This window comes from Panthera leo, chromosome D3 (assembly GCF_018350215.1).
Source record: "Panthera leo isolate Ple1 chromosome D3, P.leo_Ple1_pat1.1, whole genome shotgun sequence".
Lineage (NCBI taxonomy): Eukaryota > Metazoa > Chordata > Mammalia > Carnivora > Felidae > Panthera > Panthera leo.
The window spans coordinates 76,402,364-76,415,448 of NC_056690.1; the positions used below are offsets into that span (position 1 = coordinate 76,402,364).

At 45.5% G+C, this 13,085-nt stretch overlaps 1 protein-coding gene across 1 annotated transcript in view; it reads right to left on the minus strand.

The window, feature by feature from the left end:
* The window catches only part of ATP8B1 (ATPase phospholipid transporting 8B1), a 126,255-nt gene that overhangs the window by 28,928 nt on the left and 84,242 nt on the right, over nucleotides 1-13,085 (minus strand). The window contains exons 7-14 of the mRNA XM_042911788.1: nucleotides 10,277-10,349; nucleotides 10,098-10,168; nucleotides 8,256-8,338; nucleotides 7,979-8,137; nucleotides 7,530-7,618; nucleotides 5,390-5,580; nucleotides 2,860-3,068; nucleotides 495-538 (exon numbers count right to left, since the gene is read on the minus strand). Of these exons, the coding sequence (XP_042767722.1) occupies nucleotides 495-538; nucleotides 2,860-3,068; nucleotides 5,390-5,580; nucleotides 7,530-7,618; nucleotides 7,979-8,137; nucleotides 8,256-8,338; nucleotides 10,098-10,168; nucleotides 10,277-10,349 (919 nt within the window). The remainder of the gene's footprint in view (nucleotides 1-494; nucleotides 539-2,859; nucleotides 3,069-5,389; nucleotides 5,581-7,529; nucleotides 7,619-7,978; nucleotides 8,138-8,255; nucleotides 8,339-10,097; nucleotides 10,169-10,276; nucleotides 10,350-13,085) is intronic.

The following is a 13,085-nucleotide window of genomic DNA, read 5'->3' on the forward strand; positions in this document are numbered from 1 at the left end:
TATGTTGAAATCCCAACTCCCGGTGGCTGTGACTATGACCTTATTTGGAAATAAGGTCTTTGGAGATATCATCAAGTTAAGATGAGGTCACACTGGAGGATGGGGGGCACTAATCCAATGTCTGGTGTCTTTATAAGAGGAGGGAAATCTGGACACAGACACACGGATACCCAGGGAGAGCACCATGTGACAATGGAAGCAGACATCTAAGTGTTGGGTCTGTAAGCCAAGGAACGCCAAGGGTTGCAGGCAAGCACCAGAAGCTAGGAAGAGGCCACGGAAGATTCTTCCCTAGAACCTCAGAGTGAGCATGGCCCTGCTGATACCTTCATTTCAGACTTCTAGTCTCCAGAGCTGTTGTAGAATTTCTGTTCTGTTTCTAGAATAGCTGTAGAATTTCTGTTGTTCTAAGCCACCCTTTTTGTGGTAGTTCATTACAGCAGCCATAGGCAACTAATACACCCCCAAACCCTCCCTTCAGTTAAAGGACTCACCTCTGTCTTGCTGTGATTGTTTTGAGAAGCGTCCCGATGGTCTCCTGAGAAACAAACAGGACAAGATAAATGGAGTCTTCCCCTGTGTGCAGAGGTCCCTCCTCCTCCCCTTGCTTTGGTTCTAAGGGCCCCGGCCTATTGGGGACAGCTTTCAAGTTTAGAATGATTTTCACATTTTTCAAGAGTTGTAAAAACCAAACAGAACATAACAAAGAAGAAAGTCTGATATGAACCACCTTTGGCTTGCAATGGCTAGAATATTTCCTATTGGGCTCTCTACAGAAGGAGTTTGCAGACCCCTGGTCTAGAGGTTCAAACACTGGTGCTTCTCTTGTTCCATACTGCATCCTCCTCTGGGGCCAGACCCCTGTCCTCTGAAGTGCTTTATCTATCCCCCAGCTAGAAAGGGACTGTCACCATGTACGTGAGAACCACTTCCTTAATTCCCCAGTGTCCCACCTTCTTCATGGGCTCCCACATCTGAGATGCCCCTTCTGTGAAAACATATTCATAGTATAGTTTTCTACAAGGAGAAAGCACAGTGTTCCTGTAGTTATTAAAAAATTGTATTAAGTCTTTATTTAAAAGTTAGAGCATTCGAATTGAATACAGTATTAGCCTGAATATTTTTGTTAATATACAGCATGTTTCAGAATATTAGAATGGAAATCACCTTTTTCAAAATAATCGGGTGACATACATATAACATAAAATTATCACCCTAACCATCTTTTTTAAGTTTATTTATTTTGAGAGAGAGAGAGAGAGAGAGAGAGAGAGAGTGAGTCTGTGAGCAGGGGAGGGGCAGAAAGAGAGAGGGAAAGAGAGAAGCCCAAGCAGGCTCCATGCTGCCAGCACAGAGCCCGACGCAGGGCTTGATCTCACGAACTTTGAGATCATGACCTGAGCTGAGATCAAGAGTTGGATGCTTAACCAACTAAGCCACCCAGGCACCCTGACCTTAGCCATTTTTGTTTTAGTGTTTATTTATTTCTGAGACAGAGAGAGACAGAGCATGAGCGGGGAAGGGGCAGAGAGAGAGGGAGACACAGAATCCGAAGCGGGCTCCAGGCTCCGAGCCGTCAGCACAGAGCCCGACGCGGGGCTCGAACTCACGAACCGCGAGATCATGACCTGAGCCGAAGTCGGTCGCTCAATCGACTGAGCCACCCAGGCGCCCCAGACCTTAGCCATTTTGAAGTCCGTAGTTCAGTGACACTAGATACAATCACTCCATAGCTGTTTCATCTGGTAAAGTTGCAACTCTGTACTCATTAAACAATAACTTCGCATCCTCTCTTGCCCCCGGCCCCTGGCAACCACCCATTCTACTTCCTGTCTCTATAAATTTGACTGTTCTAAGGCCTCATATAAGTGGAATCACACTAACTGCGCCCTTGTGTGACTGGCTCATTTCACTGAGCACCGGGTCCTCAAGGTTTATCCACACTACAGCATGTGTCAGAATGTTTTCCTTTTTTTAAAAAAAATTTGTTTTCAAATGTCTATTTTTCAGGGGCGCCTCGGTGACTCAGTCAGTTAAGCGTCCGACTTTGGCTTCGATCGTGATCTCGTGGTCCGTGAGTTCGAGCCCCGTGTCGGGCTCTGTGCTGACGGCTCAGAGCCTGGAGCCTGCTTTGGATTTTGTGTCTCCTTCTCTCTCTGCTCCTACCCTGCTCACGCTCTCTCAAAAATAAACATTAAAAAAAAATTTTAAGTACTGTGGTGAAAGAATGTAAAACACTGTATTAATAATTTTTTAAAAAGGTTTATTTTTTAGAGAGTGAGAGACAGAGCATGAGTGGGGGGGGGGGGGGGGGGTCAGAGGGTGAGAGGGACAGAGCATCCGAAGCGGGCTCTGTGCTGATGGCACTCAAACCCGTGAGCCGTGACATCCTGACCTGAGCCGAAGTCGGACGCTCAACTGACCGAGCCAAGCAGGCGCCCCAGAATGGTTTCCTTTTTAAGGCTACGCCAGGTTCCGTTGTATGTGGGACCACGTTTCGTTTATCCGCTCATCCACTGACTCACACTTGGGTTGCTTCCACACTTTAGCTACTGTGAATAATGCTCGTATGACCGTAGTTGTGCGAAGATCTCTTCCGGTCCCTGCTTTTGGTGTTTTCGGGATCCCCTCCGAAGCCAGATCACATGGTAATTTTGTGTCTGATTTCTTGAGGAGTGTGTGCCTGTTTCTGACCTCTGACCTCTCCCACGCGTGCGTTCCCAGTGCCGCCAGCGAAGCCACTTCAGGACTCGGCCGCAAGTGGCCAACCGGGGCCGTGCGCCCGGACGGCACCAGCAATTCTGGGACGGCAGGTGCTGGTCACGCGTGCTCAGGGATGGAGCGATGGCTTCCACTCACCATATATTTGCCCATTGATGCAGCACTTCTTAAAAGTCATGATGTTTTGCGTGAGCGTCCCTGTCTTATCAGAGAAGATGTAATGGATCTGCCCAAGCTGCTCATTCAGCGTGGTGGTTCTCGCCTTGGCGGGCGTGTCCTTCTCAGGATAGTACATCTGCAGGTCCCAGTTTATGAAGTAACTCTGTCCCAGACGGATCACCTCCACGCTAGGAAGGCAAGACAACACATTAGCGTGGACGGTGCTCTCCGACACGAGAGGCAGGCGGCGAGCTTTGTCTCGACTTGTGCGCACTACGGCGAGCCGCTCATCTGCCAAGAGACAAGCCACGTGGTGGCCCGTGGGCCAAGCCTCTGGGTTCTCCCGACCAGGCACCTCCTTCTCGAGCTTCAGGGTCAACGCGCCTCGTTTGGTGCGCCTTCCCACTCATTCCTGACAACATCTGGCCACAGCACCCCACGCTCAGAACACAGCCCTGTGGGACCAGGGGCACGGTGACGATGTGGCAATCTCTACTCTCTTTTCTCTCATTCCCATCACACTCGGGACACCTGGAATGGCCGTGCTCACCCCTGTCCCCGTCATTCCCATGTCTACCTCTGCCCCCGGTTGTCGATGAGGTTCCACTAGGTTACAGAATCGGTGTGCTTTTGGCAAATGACCCCTACGTTGTGATTCCACACCTTGAAAAAACATAGTGTTTTCTCCCCCTAAAATCTTATGAGGTTATAGACTGTTCCAAATAAGACAGTCTAAAGGAATCATCACAATTTGAAAACTCTAAAGGATTGAATATATCTCAGTTAGAAGGAAGCTGTTTACATATCCAGCAACTGTTAACTGGGCAAAAGATGTCTTTCTAATAAGTTAAAGAGGTGGAAAAAGAACTCCCTCCCTTCCCCTGCTAATATTTCCTGAGTGCCTACTATGTACAGACAGCATTCTAGGTACGGGGGGGGGGGGGGGGCTCCCCAGGGAAACAAACCCAACAAAACCTCTGCCTTCCAATGGGGACAAATCCACAAACCTGTACCTCTATCATGTGGTGAAAATCCCCCCCAGAAAATCAAAGCAGGGTGAGAACAGAATAAGGGATAGCGTGATATTTAAGACGGAGTGGTGTTTGAGCAGAGACCTGAAGCAAATGAAAGAGCAACTATGTAGATAAGAGGGAAGAACGTTCCAGACAGAGACCAGAGCAGGTGCAAAGGCTCTGTGGCAGGTACTGGCACCCGTGAGGACTATCAGGGAGGCTAAAGTTGGGGGAGACCAAGGAGGAGGTGGATGTATAAGAGGTTGTAGGAACGACGGGATGAACAGCACAAGACCATGCTGGGCCTCGTGGGTCACAGTGTGGCCTCCATAATGAGTTTATCCTGAATGAAATGGAAACAAAGGGTGGAAAACAAAGCAGAACGACCTGATCCACCTTGTGCTGTAGAAGGACCTTTATTTCTAAGAGAAAGAAGGAAACCATGTTAGTTACATGACATGACTTTCTAAAACCAAAAACGACATACACCGTTTATTTTATAACATGCATTCATGGTTTTAGACAAAATAATATGTTTAATAGCTCCCTCCACAAAGGTAAATCTTATCTCAGGTTTCTGTGGTTGTTTCTCCTTTTTTAAAGCGACTGCAAACACATGGCTCCCCAGGGCTCTACTTACTAGTGAACGAGCAATGTTAACGACATGTAATAAGATTAAAAATAAAACAAATGCACATGTAATAAAATTAAAATAAGCTAAGTGCTCCTAATTACAGAAGTGTATGTGATCCTGTATGTCTCTGGGCTGTTACTTAATTGGAGGTCAAGGTAGACTCTGGCTGCTGGGGATATTCCAAGGCACAACTCCTCTTCCAATGGTCTAAAATCCAATCGATGACTGACAGCGAACTTTGACAGTAAAGAAAGAAAAAAGTAAAAAAAAAAAAAAAAGAAGAAGAAGAAGAAGAAGAAATCTCACTCAGCAAGGTGATCACTGTTTGTCACAGATATGACCCTGACTCCTTTATTATGGTTCAGATTAAGATAAGAAACAGAACATTTTGAGAGGCTGAATGAGGGCAGGGAGAGAGGCATTCCCAGCAAGCTTTTTACAGGCAATGGATGTACCAGGTGGTAATAAGGAAGACACAGAGAGGAGATTAGGAAGGCTCCTAAAAAGAAAAACAACTAAGTTTTCCCATGTCAGTCTAAATCTCCAGCTTTCTCCCAAGGCCCTTTCTGAAGCCTGGGCTTTGAGTCCACTGAGAAGCAATCTTACCAAGTGAGTGACTTCTGAACCCCGGTTGTCTTTATCTATAAACTGGTCAAGATACAAAGTGCTGTGCCTGGCACAGAACAGAAACTCCAAAGTTAATTTCCTCGCCCTATATTACCCCCAATTCTGAAATGAAGCTATTTTCTTACTTGTTCCGTATGGCCTTTGAAACATTTATTGATAGAGATGAAGGGGCAAAGTTGGGAAAATGTACTGCATTCTTCCTTAAAGCAAAAGGCCGAAGAGAGGACAGCCTTACCTGACATAGAGAGAGATGGGCACCATGGTGTTTAGAACAATGATGTAGCCCCAGAAATTCAGGAATCCACGGTAGGAGGGTGTAAAGTCTTCTCCATCATAGAGGTACCAAGAATAATTGCCAACTTGAGCTTCCCAGTAAGCATGGCCGATGGCCAGACCAGCAGAAAGCAGAATGAGAACAACAAAGATCTGGAAGACATAACACACTGAAGTGTATTTGGAAGATGGATCGCCAACCCCCAACCCCCAGAATCTCATAGATGCTAATTAACCTCACTCAGTACTCCAGCACATTTATGATAACTTAGTAGTCTGTAAACACAACACACTTAAGGGAAAAACAGCGCCTACGAAGGCTTTGAAAGCCTATTTGAGTTCTACGGTCGGTTGATTTAGCCTACATAATACATATAGGTGCAGTTTTCTTCCCAAAACTATTGTTCGAAAGAGAAGGTTGGTGTCTTGTATTCAAATGCTTAAACATTCTCACATTACAGGGCATCCTATCAATTACTTTTACTTTGAGTAATACCATACTGTTGGGGGAAGATACCTTAGGATGACATAATTTCAGATAACGCTGAACTGGGACATTTATAGAAAATAGCTGATGGAAATAACTTTTTAAAAGAGAACATAAGGGAATTTCACCCCGATTCAGGTAATTATCCCTGAAGACTTCATTACCACTTAAGGTTTAGACCATTTCTGAAGCGGTACAGTGAGTATTCTGTTACGGAAATGACGAGTATATACTTCTGGGATGAATGCAAAAGTCGACCATCCCAGTGGTATTCGGATAATTGTGGTAGGAAGACGATTTCCAAGGACAGATTGAAATTTCTGGCCACAGATTCCAAAAGTGCTATATCTCAAAACCACAGGGCTCAGGATGAGAGAGGAACTCGTCGTGAGTACTCTGGCCATAACCGGGACAATGACACGGAAGATGCACATGAAAAGTTTTCACGAAATGGGAGATGAGAGAAAAAAAGAGCTGTTTCTTTAATGTATTACTTTTATACGACTTTAAATGTGTGTATGTAATTAAAGTATGGTAAGTATTTGACGTCTCTAAAAACTTACGCATTCAAATTAAGCTAAATACTTGGGAAAAAAATTAATTCTCACTGGGAAATTGGAGCACTGCCCAACATCTTGGGGCTGGGCCTGAGACGCTGTCCTGCTTGCAAGGTTGGCCTTTGGCCGGCATCTAGGAACTTAGATTTTGGAAGGGTTTCCTCTCTTCCTCCCCCTTCCTCTCCTTATTTCTTATTCCCTGATAAGAACGGCTCATGGTGCCTGTTCGTGTAAAACAATATGGTTTATGCTGATCCCCTACATTCCTTCAGGGAATCTGGAATTTTGGTACATCCCTGGCAGATGGGGCCTGTGTGACCAGATCCCAATAAAACCCCAGGCACTGAGTCTCCAATGAGCTTCCCTGGTAGAGACAACATTTCACATGGGCTGTCACAAGTTGTTGTTAGGGAAATGGAGGGTGTCTTGCCATGTGACCCTACTGGGAGAAGACTCTTGGAAGCTTGCACTGGCTTCCTCCAGACTTTGCCTCATGAGCCTTTTGCCTTTGCTGATCTTGCTTTGTAAATAAGTCACAATAAGTCATAGCTATGAGGGCAACTAGATGTTTTATTCTGTGAGTCCTTCCAGTGAATCACCAAACCTGGGGGTGGTCTTGGGGGCCCTCAACACACTTTATATTTAGCCTTGCCTTATATTTAGACTTGTACACTACATGCTGGGGAGGAAAGTTTGCTTTTAAGAGAACTACCCCTGTGGGAAACTAATAGCAGTAAAATCAACCTTATGTTGACAGGAGCCCGGCCCCACTAACTTATCTCAGGCTCCCTGGTTTTCCAACTGGTCACTCCAGTTGACAAAATACTCAACCATTCAGGGGACCCTACAAGTGGAACCTCGGTTCCCAAAAGGATTCTCCGATTAGAATATGGCGTTTCTGAGGAAAAGTAAGAGAGTTCTCTCTCTTGGAATGCCTCACGCATTTTTCTACCTGGCCTGCAGAGGTTAAGATTTCTCTGCATAAGAAAAACATACAACAAAATTAGAGTAAAAGATAGTAGTCTAGCCTCTCATCTACTGAAACGGAAAATAAATACCGTATAAACCATGTAGTTCATCAAGTAATCAATTTTAGTTCTTTTGAATCTGGTTTTCCCACTATTTTTCATTATTTTCGTGTCAGCACCTAAAAATGGAAAATTCAATACAATCAATAGTTGGGAAAATCAATGCTTCCTTTCATTTCGATGGAGAATGAACAGAAGAGCAATCCCCTCCTTTGAATCTTAAAAGCACATATCAGGGGCGCCTGGTTAAGCGTCCGACTTCAGCTCAGGTCATGAACTCACGGTTTGTGAGTTCAAGCCCCACATCGGGCTCTGTGCTGACAGCTCAGAGCCTGCAGCCTGCTTCGCATTCTGTGTCTCCCTCTCTCTCTGCCCCTCCCTGCTCGTGCTCTGTTTCTCACTCCCAAAAATAAAATAAACGTTAAAAAAAATCTTAAAGGCACGTATCACATCAATTTCCCAAGAAACTCTGAAATTACCTGCAAAAATGACCAATCCATGGCAGAAGTCGGTGTTCCTAATTACACAGCCACGTAATAAAATTTTATCAGCATCCAAAGGAAAACTTGTGTTTCTCCAAAACAGTGTTCCTGTAAACTTATCCAGCCGGTTATTGGGTTCTTCACATTCAACGAAACCTTCAGAAAAATATGATTCACATAAGTTTTCACACATGAAAGATTTTCTGGTTTTAATTAATTGGGACTGAGTTGAGCAACTAAACTTGAAGACAAAGTAAGGCACGTCTGCACAAACCGTCAAATGCTGCCAGTGAATTTTCTCTCTGGAGACACTGGTGTGTGATTTCCAGCGCCATTTTGAACTTCAGATTGGTTTCTCTAAAGGGAGAGGGAGAAAAGGAATTGAAGGAACAAATTCAGGATCTCAAAAAGGCACATAAGAAAAATTGTGCAAAGTAACGTTAGGTATACCTGGAAGCAAAAGCCAGATCATTAGCTTTTCCTATTTTCGAATGCCCAGTTTGCCTTGGAACTTGGAGTTTAGTGAGGTTATTTCCTGAACTACAGAAAAACTCCTGACTTGGAAGATGCTGGTCCCCTTTGCTGTTTGTTTTTGTGGAGCACTATGAATGGGACGGAGGCATTTACAAGCTTCCTGTCCTCCTTCTTACTAACCTCTTACCGTCAGTCTAGACTTAACTACCACACCGCTATTTAAAAACTTAGCTTCTAGGGGTGCCTGAGTGGCTCAGTGGGTTAAGCCTCTGACTCTTGATTTCAGCTCAGGTCATGATCTCAAGGTTGTGAGATTGAGCCCCACATCAGGCTCAGCGCATTGGGATTCTCTCTCCCCCTCTCTCTCTCGCCCCTCCACCATTCATGTGCTGGTGCACCCTCTCTCTTGCTCTCTCTCTCTCAAAATAAATACACTTAAAAAAAATTTAGCTTCTTCACATTAAGATGATTCTACAAGACGTATTTGTTACGGAAAGTGCCTGGACTCTATCAACCTATTATTTTCCAGAGTGAACAACTGGATCCCCTATTTTTGAAAGATACTTCTATCTAGAAAATTAGGAAAGGAGGTGGGAACCTTACCCTCCAATACTTGGCATGTCCCACCCACAGAGCAGGGAAGGTGTGTGCTCAGGGACACAGAGAGTCAGGCTGGGCATCGGGGCGGCGATGCTGTCTGCACATGACAGACATCCTTCTGCAGCCTCCACGAAGATGGACTCGGGGGTTTCCATATATTCAGAAGTTGACTGTGGCCCTCGACCTCCCCATTCTGTTTGTTCCGACACGGCACGTAGGATTTGCTACCTTCGGAAAGCTTCCGAGTCTCTCACTCATGGGGATAATAGCTGTTTTATAGGTATGACTGATCACCTGACTAATTTATAGACCAAAGACAGACCTGGTTGCACCGAGATGATCTCAGCGCTCCACAAACAAGTTACGCGCATCGAGGGTATGAGGAAGGGTGTTCGTATCAGAGGGGGCGATGCAGACACTAACCTGGGCAGCCAGCACAGGCGAGCACCGTCCCAGCCCTGCCACTTACTAAGTGACCTCGGGCTGGCTACTTCACCTCCTTGTGTCTCACTTTCCTCAAGGGCAACGTCAAGGTAATAATCTCATCGTGTCGCTGAGAAGATTAAGTGAGCTAACACATGAAGCTAATGCAACTTAGCAGGCACTCAATGAATGAATGTATTCAAAACTGGTCAAAAACAGAACGCGATTCCCGTAAGGGCTCCTATACTAACCAAAACCAACAAAGGGAAAACTCAGAGTTGTCCATTGACAAGCACTTTAAAAAATCTGTTTTCTCGGAAATTCATTACTGTGATCGTCCTTCATACGTGTCTGGACGCTGCTCAGCTGTACTCAAAGGGCTCAGGTGTCCATCCCTTTCAACCCTCCCTACAAGTGGGGGGAAGGGCAGGCTTGAGAACCCCACTTTACAGACGGAATTGAAAAAAGAGAGGTTGGTCTGCTAGGGACACCGCGGGACAGCCAGCAAGGGGTAGAGGCAAGGCTAGATCTCGGGGCTTCTCTTCTGATGCAATTTTCGATGGAACAAATGCGCCTTTAACGGTCGGCCTGAAAACGGGCCCAGCCAAGACCCGCTTACCCATCCAGTTCAGCTGTTTCGACGTAGCAGAGGCTGTTGGGCTCGGAGCTGGACAGGAGCAGCGTGTCGGCCTGTGCAAAACAAGACACATCAACGATACAGACATCCCCAGGGCCAAACTGAGCGCCCGCGGAAGACGGGAGGATAATAGATGAGGGACGCGGGGCTTCTTCACTTACGGGAATAAAATCATTCTTTTTCAACCGAATGACGTCGCCAACTTGAATCTCTTTCCACTTGGCAATCTTGAACCTAAATGTCAAAAGGAACGAGAGTTTACCGGCCTTTCAAAAGTTACTGGCAAAGGATTTGGAATTATTCTCTCTAGGAGCCAATGATTTCTGGGGAAACGTGAAGAGCACAGAAAAAAGGTTTCCTGAAACTTTGGCCAATTTCATGATGAAACCCCATGAAGTGGTCACGTGAATCACAGTATCCTCTGAAGGGAGCGGTGATGATGGTAATGACTTTGATGTGTCCTTTCCATGTGGCGTCATGGCAGGAAGGCTCGATGGGGCTACTCAAACGTGTGGCAAGGAGCTACTGGGCTCCTATATTTTTGCTCACATCCTGTGCTTCCAGCCTCCTGTTCTCTTGCCTCTGGGTTGTCAACCACCTGCTCAGGACGCGGGACCCAGGTGGTCCCAGGACAGGAACACATTCTGGCTCCTGCACGGGCCACCTGGAATCCTCAGGGAACTTTAGAGCATGCCTCCACCCTATTAAGTTACCTTTTCAATGAGCACGCATTGCCTTTCTCATAAGCCTAATAAGGACACTGATCAAATGCAAAATAAAATTAAACAGATGACTATTTTTCTGTCTTAAGTTTCACAGGAAAGAGCCATTTAAATGTCTAACAAATCAACATGTTAAAAAGTTTTAAAATACAGTGGTCTGTGTGAAAACTTTTCACACATAGAAAAGATACCCATAACAGAGATTATGAATCTATCACAACTAATAAACTTAGTATTTTCGGAGGCAGAACTCCAATTACTATGTTTGTCCTCCCATTAATTCATGGATAAGAGAGACCTGGAGATTGAAACTAGTTTTGTTTTTTCATTTATTAAAAAAAAATTTTTTTAATGTTTTTATTTATTTTTGAGACAGAGAGAGACAGAGCATGAGCAGGGGAGGGGCAGAGAGAGAGGGAGACACAGAATCTGAAGCAGCCTCCAGGCTCTGAGCTGTCAGCACTGAGCCCGACACGGGGCTCGAACTCACAGACTGTGAGATCATGACCTGAGCTGAAGTCGGACGCTTAACCGACTGAGCCACTCAGGTGCCCCCCTCCCGACTTTTTTAAAAAAAATTTTTAAATGTTTTTATTTATTTTTGAGACAGTGTCTTTTCATTTAAAATACACTTTAAATATACGCTTATACCCCAGCATGACCAATTTTATTAGAATCGAACACACACTTCTCCATCTCAGGATTTAAAAAAGAGAATTTGGCTTATCTTTCAATAAATTAAGTCGTAGTTAGTTTACATTTCAGCGTCTCTAAAACTGTAATAAATTAGAATTGGCAAATGGGTGTCAAATTGTAAACGAGCAAGTTAAGAACCTTCCTGCCACAGCTCTTTGGGGATGTGAGTGGCAACTGTGTTGAGCCTTTCCACTGTGACATCTGGTTTCCCCTCGGGAGGTCCCGCTGCCCTGCCCCACAATGCCCAAGTCCCCACACAGGCTTGACCCTCCTCTAGGGGGAGCTGGAGCCGCGGCCCTATCAGATATGCACTCTGACCCCCAAATTCAAGGCCACTCAGAGCTACTCTCTACCAGTGGAGTCAGCCAGGTTGTGAGCCATGGCCACAGTTGTGCGGGCTGGCTAAGAACCTACTGCTCTCTTCATCAGAGCAATTCTAAGTGATTCGAAAGGTACCCTTCAGAGCAGAATCCATTTATTTGGGAGGGGAAAAAAGCCATCCCAACAGATTTATAGGCTGCCGCAGTCTATCTCCAAATTAGACCCAGTGGAACAGTGCCTGCAAATCACCTTATTTTTCTCAGTGTTGACACATAAAAAGTCTTTGAACTGGGCCTTCATCACTATTTTTTTTTCTTTTTAGGGAAGTATAATTGACATACAATATCCTACAGTTTCAGGTGGACATCATAGCGACTCGACATTTTCTTAGTCGCTATTTTTAGCACTTGACTTTGTGGTTCTGCCTCTAGGCGCTTGCTCAAAAAACAACTCATTACTGGTCTCTGAGTTGGCACGTCGGTCACAGTGGACAATATTTATTTAACATTCATTGAGCCCTTTCTGTGTGTTGGAGACTCTGATGGACAAAAAACAACCAGTTACCATCAAGACAGTCCCCTTGAGGAACTTATAGTTCAGGACAGAAGAGAAGACACCTACACGGATAATTCTCTTTTTTTTTTTTTTAATTTTTTTTTAACATTTATTTATTTTTGAGAAACACAGAGATAGAGCACAAGCAGGGGAGGAACAGAGAGAGAGGGGGAGACACAGAATCCAAAGCAGGCTCCAGGCTCCGAGCTGTCAGCACAGAGCCCGACGCGGGGCTCGAACTCACAGACTGTGAGATCGTGACCTGAGCTGAAGTCAGACACTTCACCGACTACGCCACCCAGGCACCCCGCCCCCCAACAAATAATTCTGATAAGAAAGATGAGAGCGACAAGGTCTTGATTGCACCGTGAAGGGAGAACCAGGAAAGGGGGGGGGGTCAAGACATTCGAGCAAAGTCCCGAACACCTAAGTTGGGAACAGCAGAGATGGGAGCTCCAGGCTGAAGGAGCCATGAAAACACACGAGTGCTGATGCCACGGGGCTCAAAGGACGAGTGCCCACAACCCAGTTTGGCTGCAGCCCCTGGGTCGCAAGGAGGGTACCAAGTCTTAGTAAGTTAAGAGAGACTCTTACAACGAAAAGGCTGCTATGCCAAAAGCCTTCCAAGTTTGGAATGGTTATCTCTGAGTATGTTTCTAGACATACTTATCCGTTC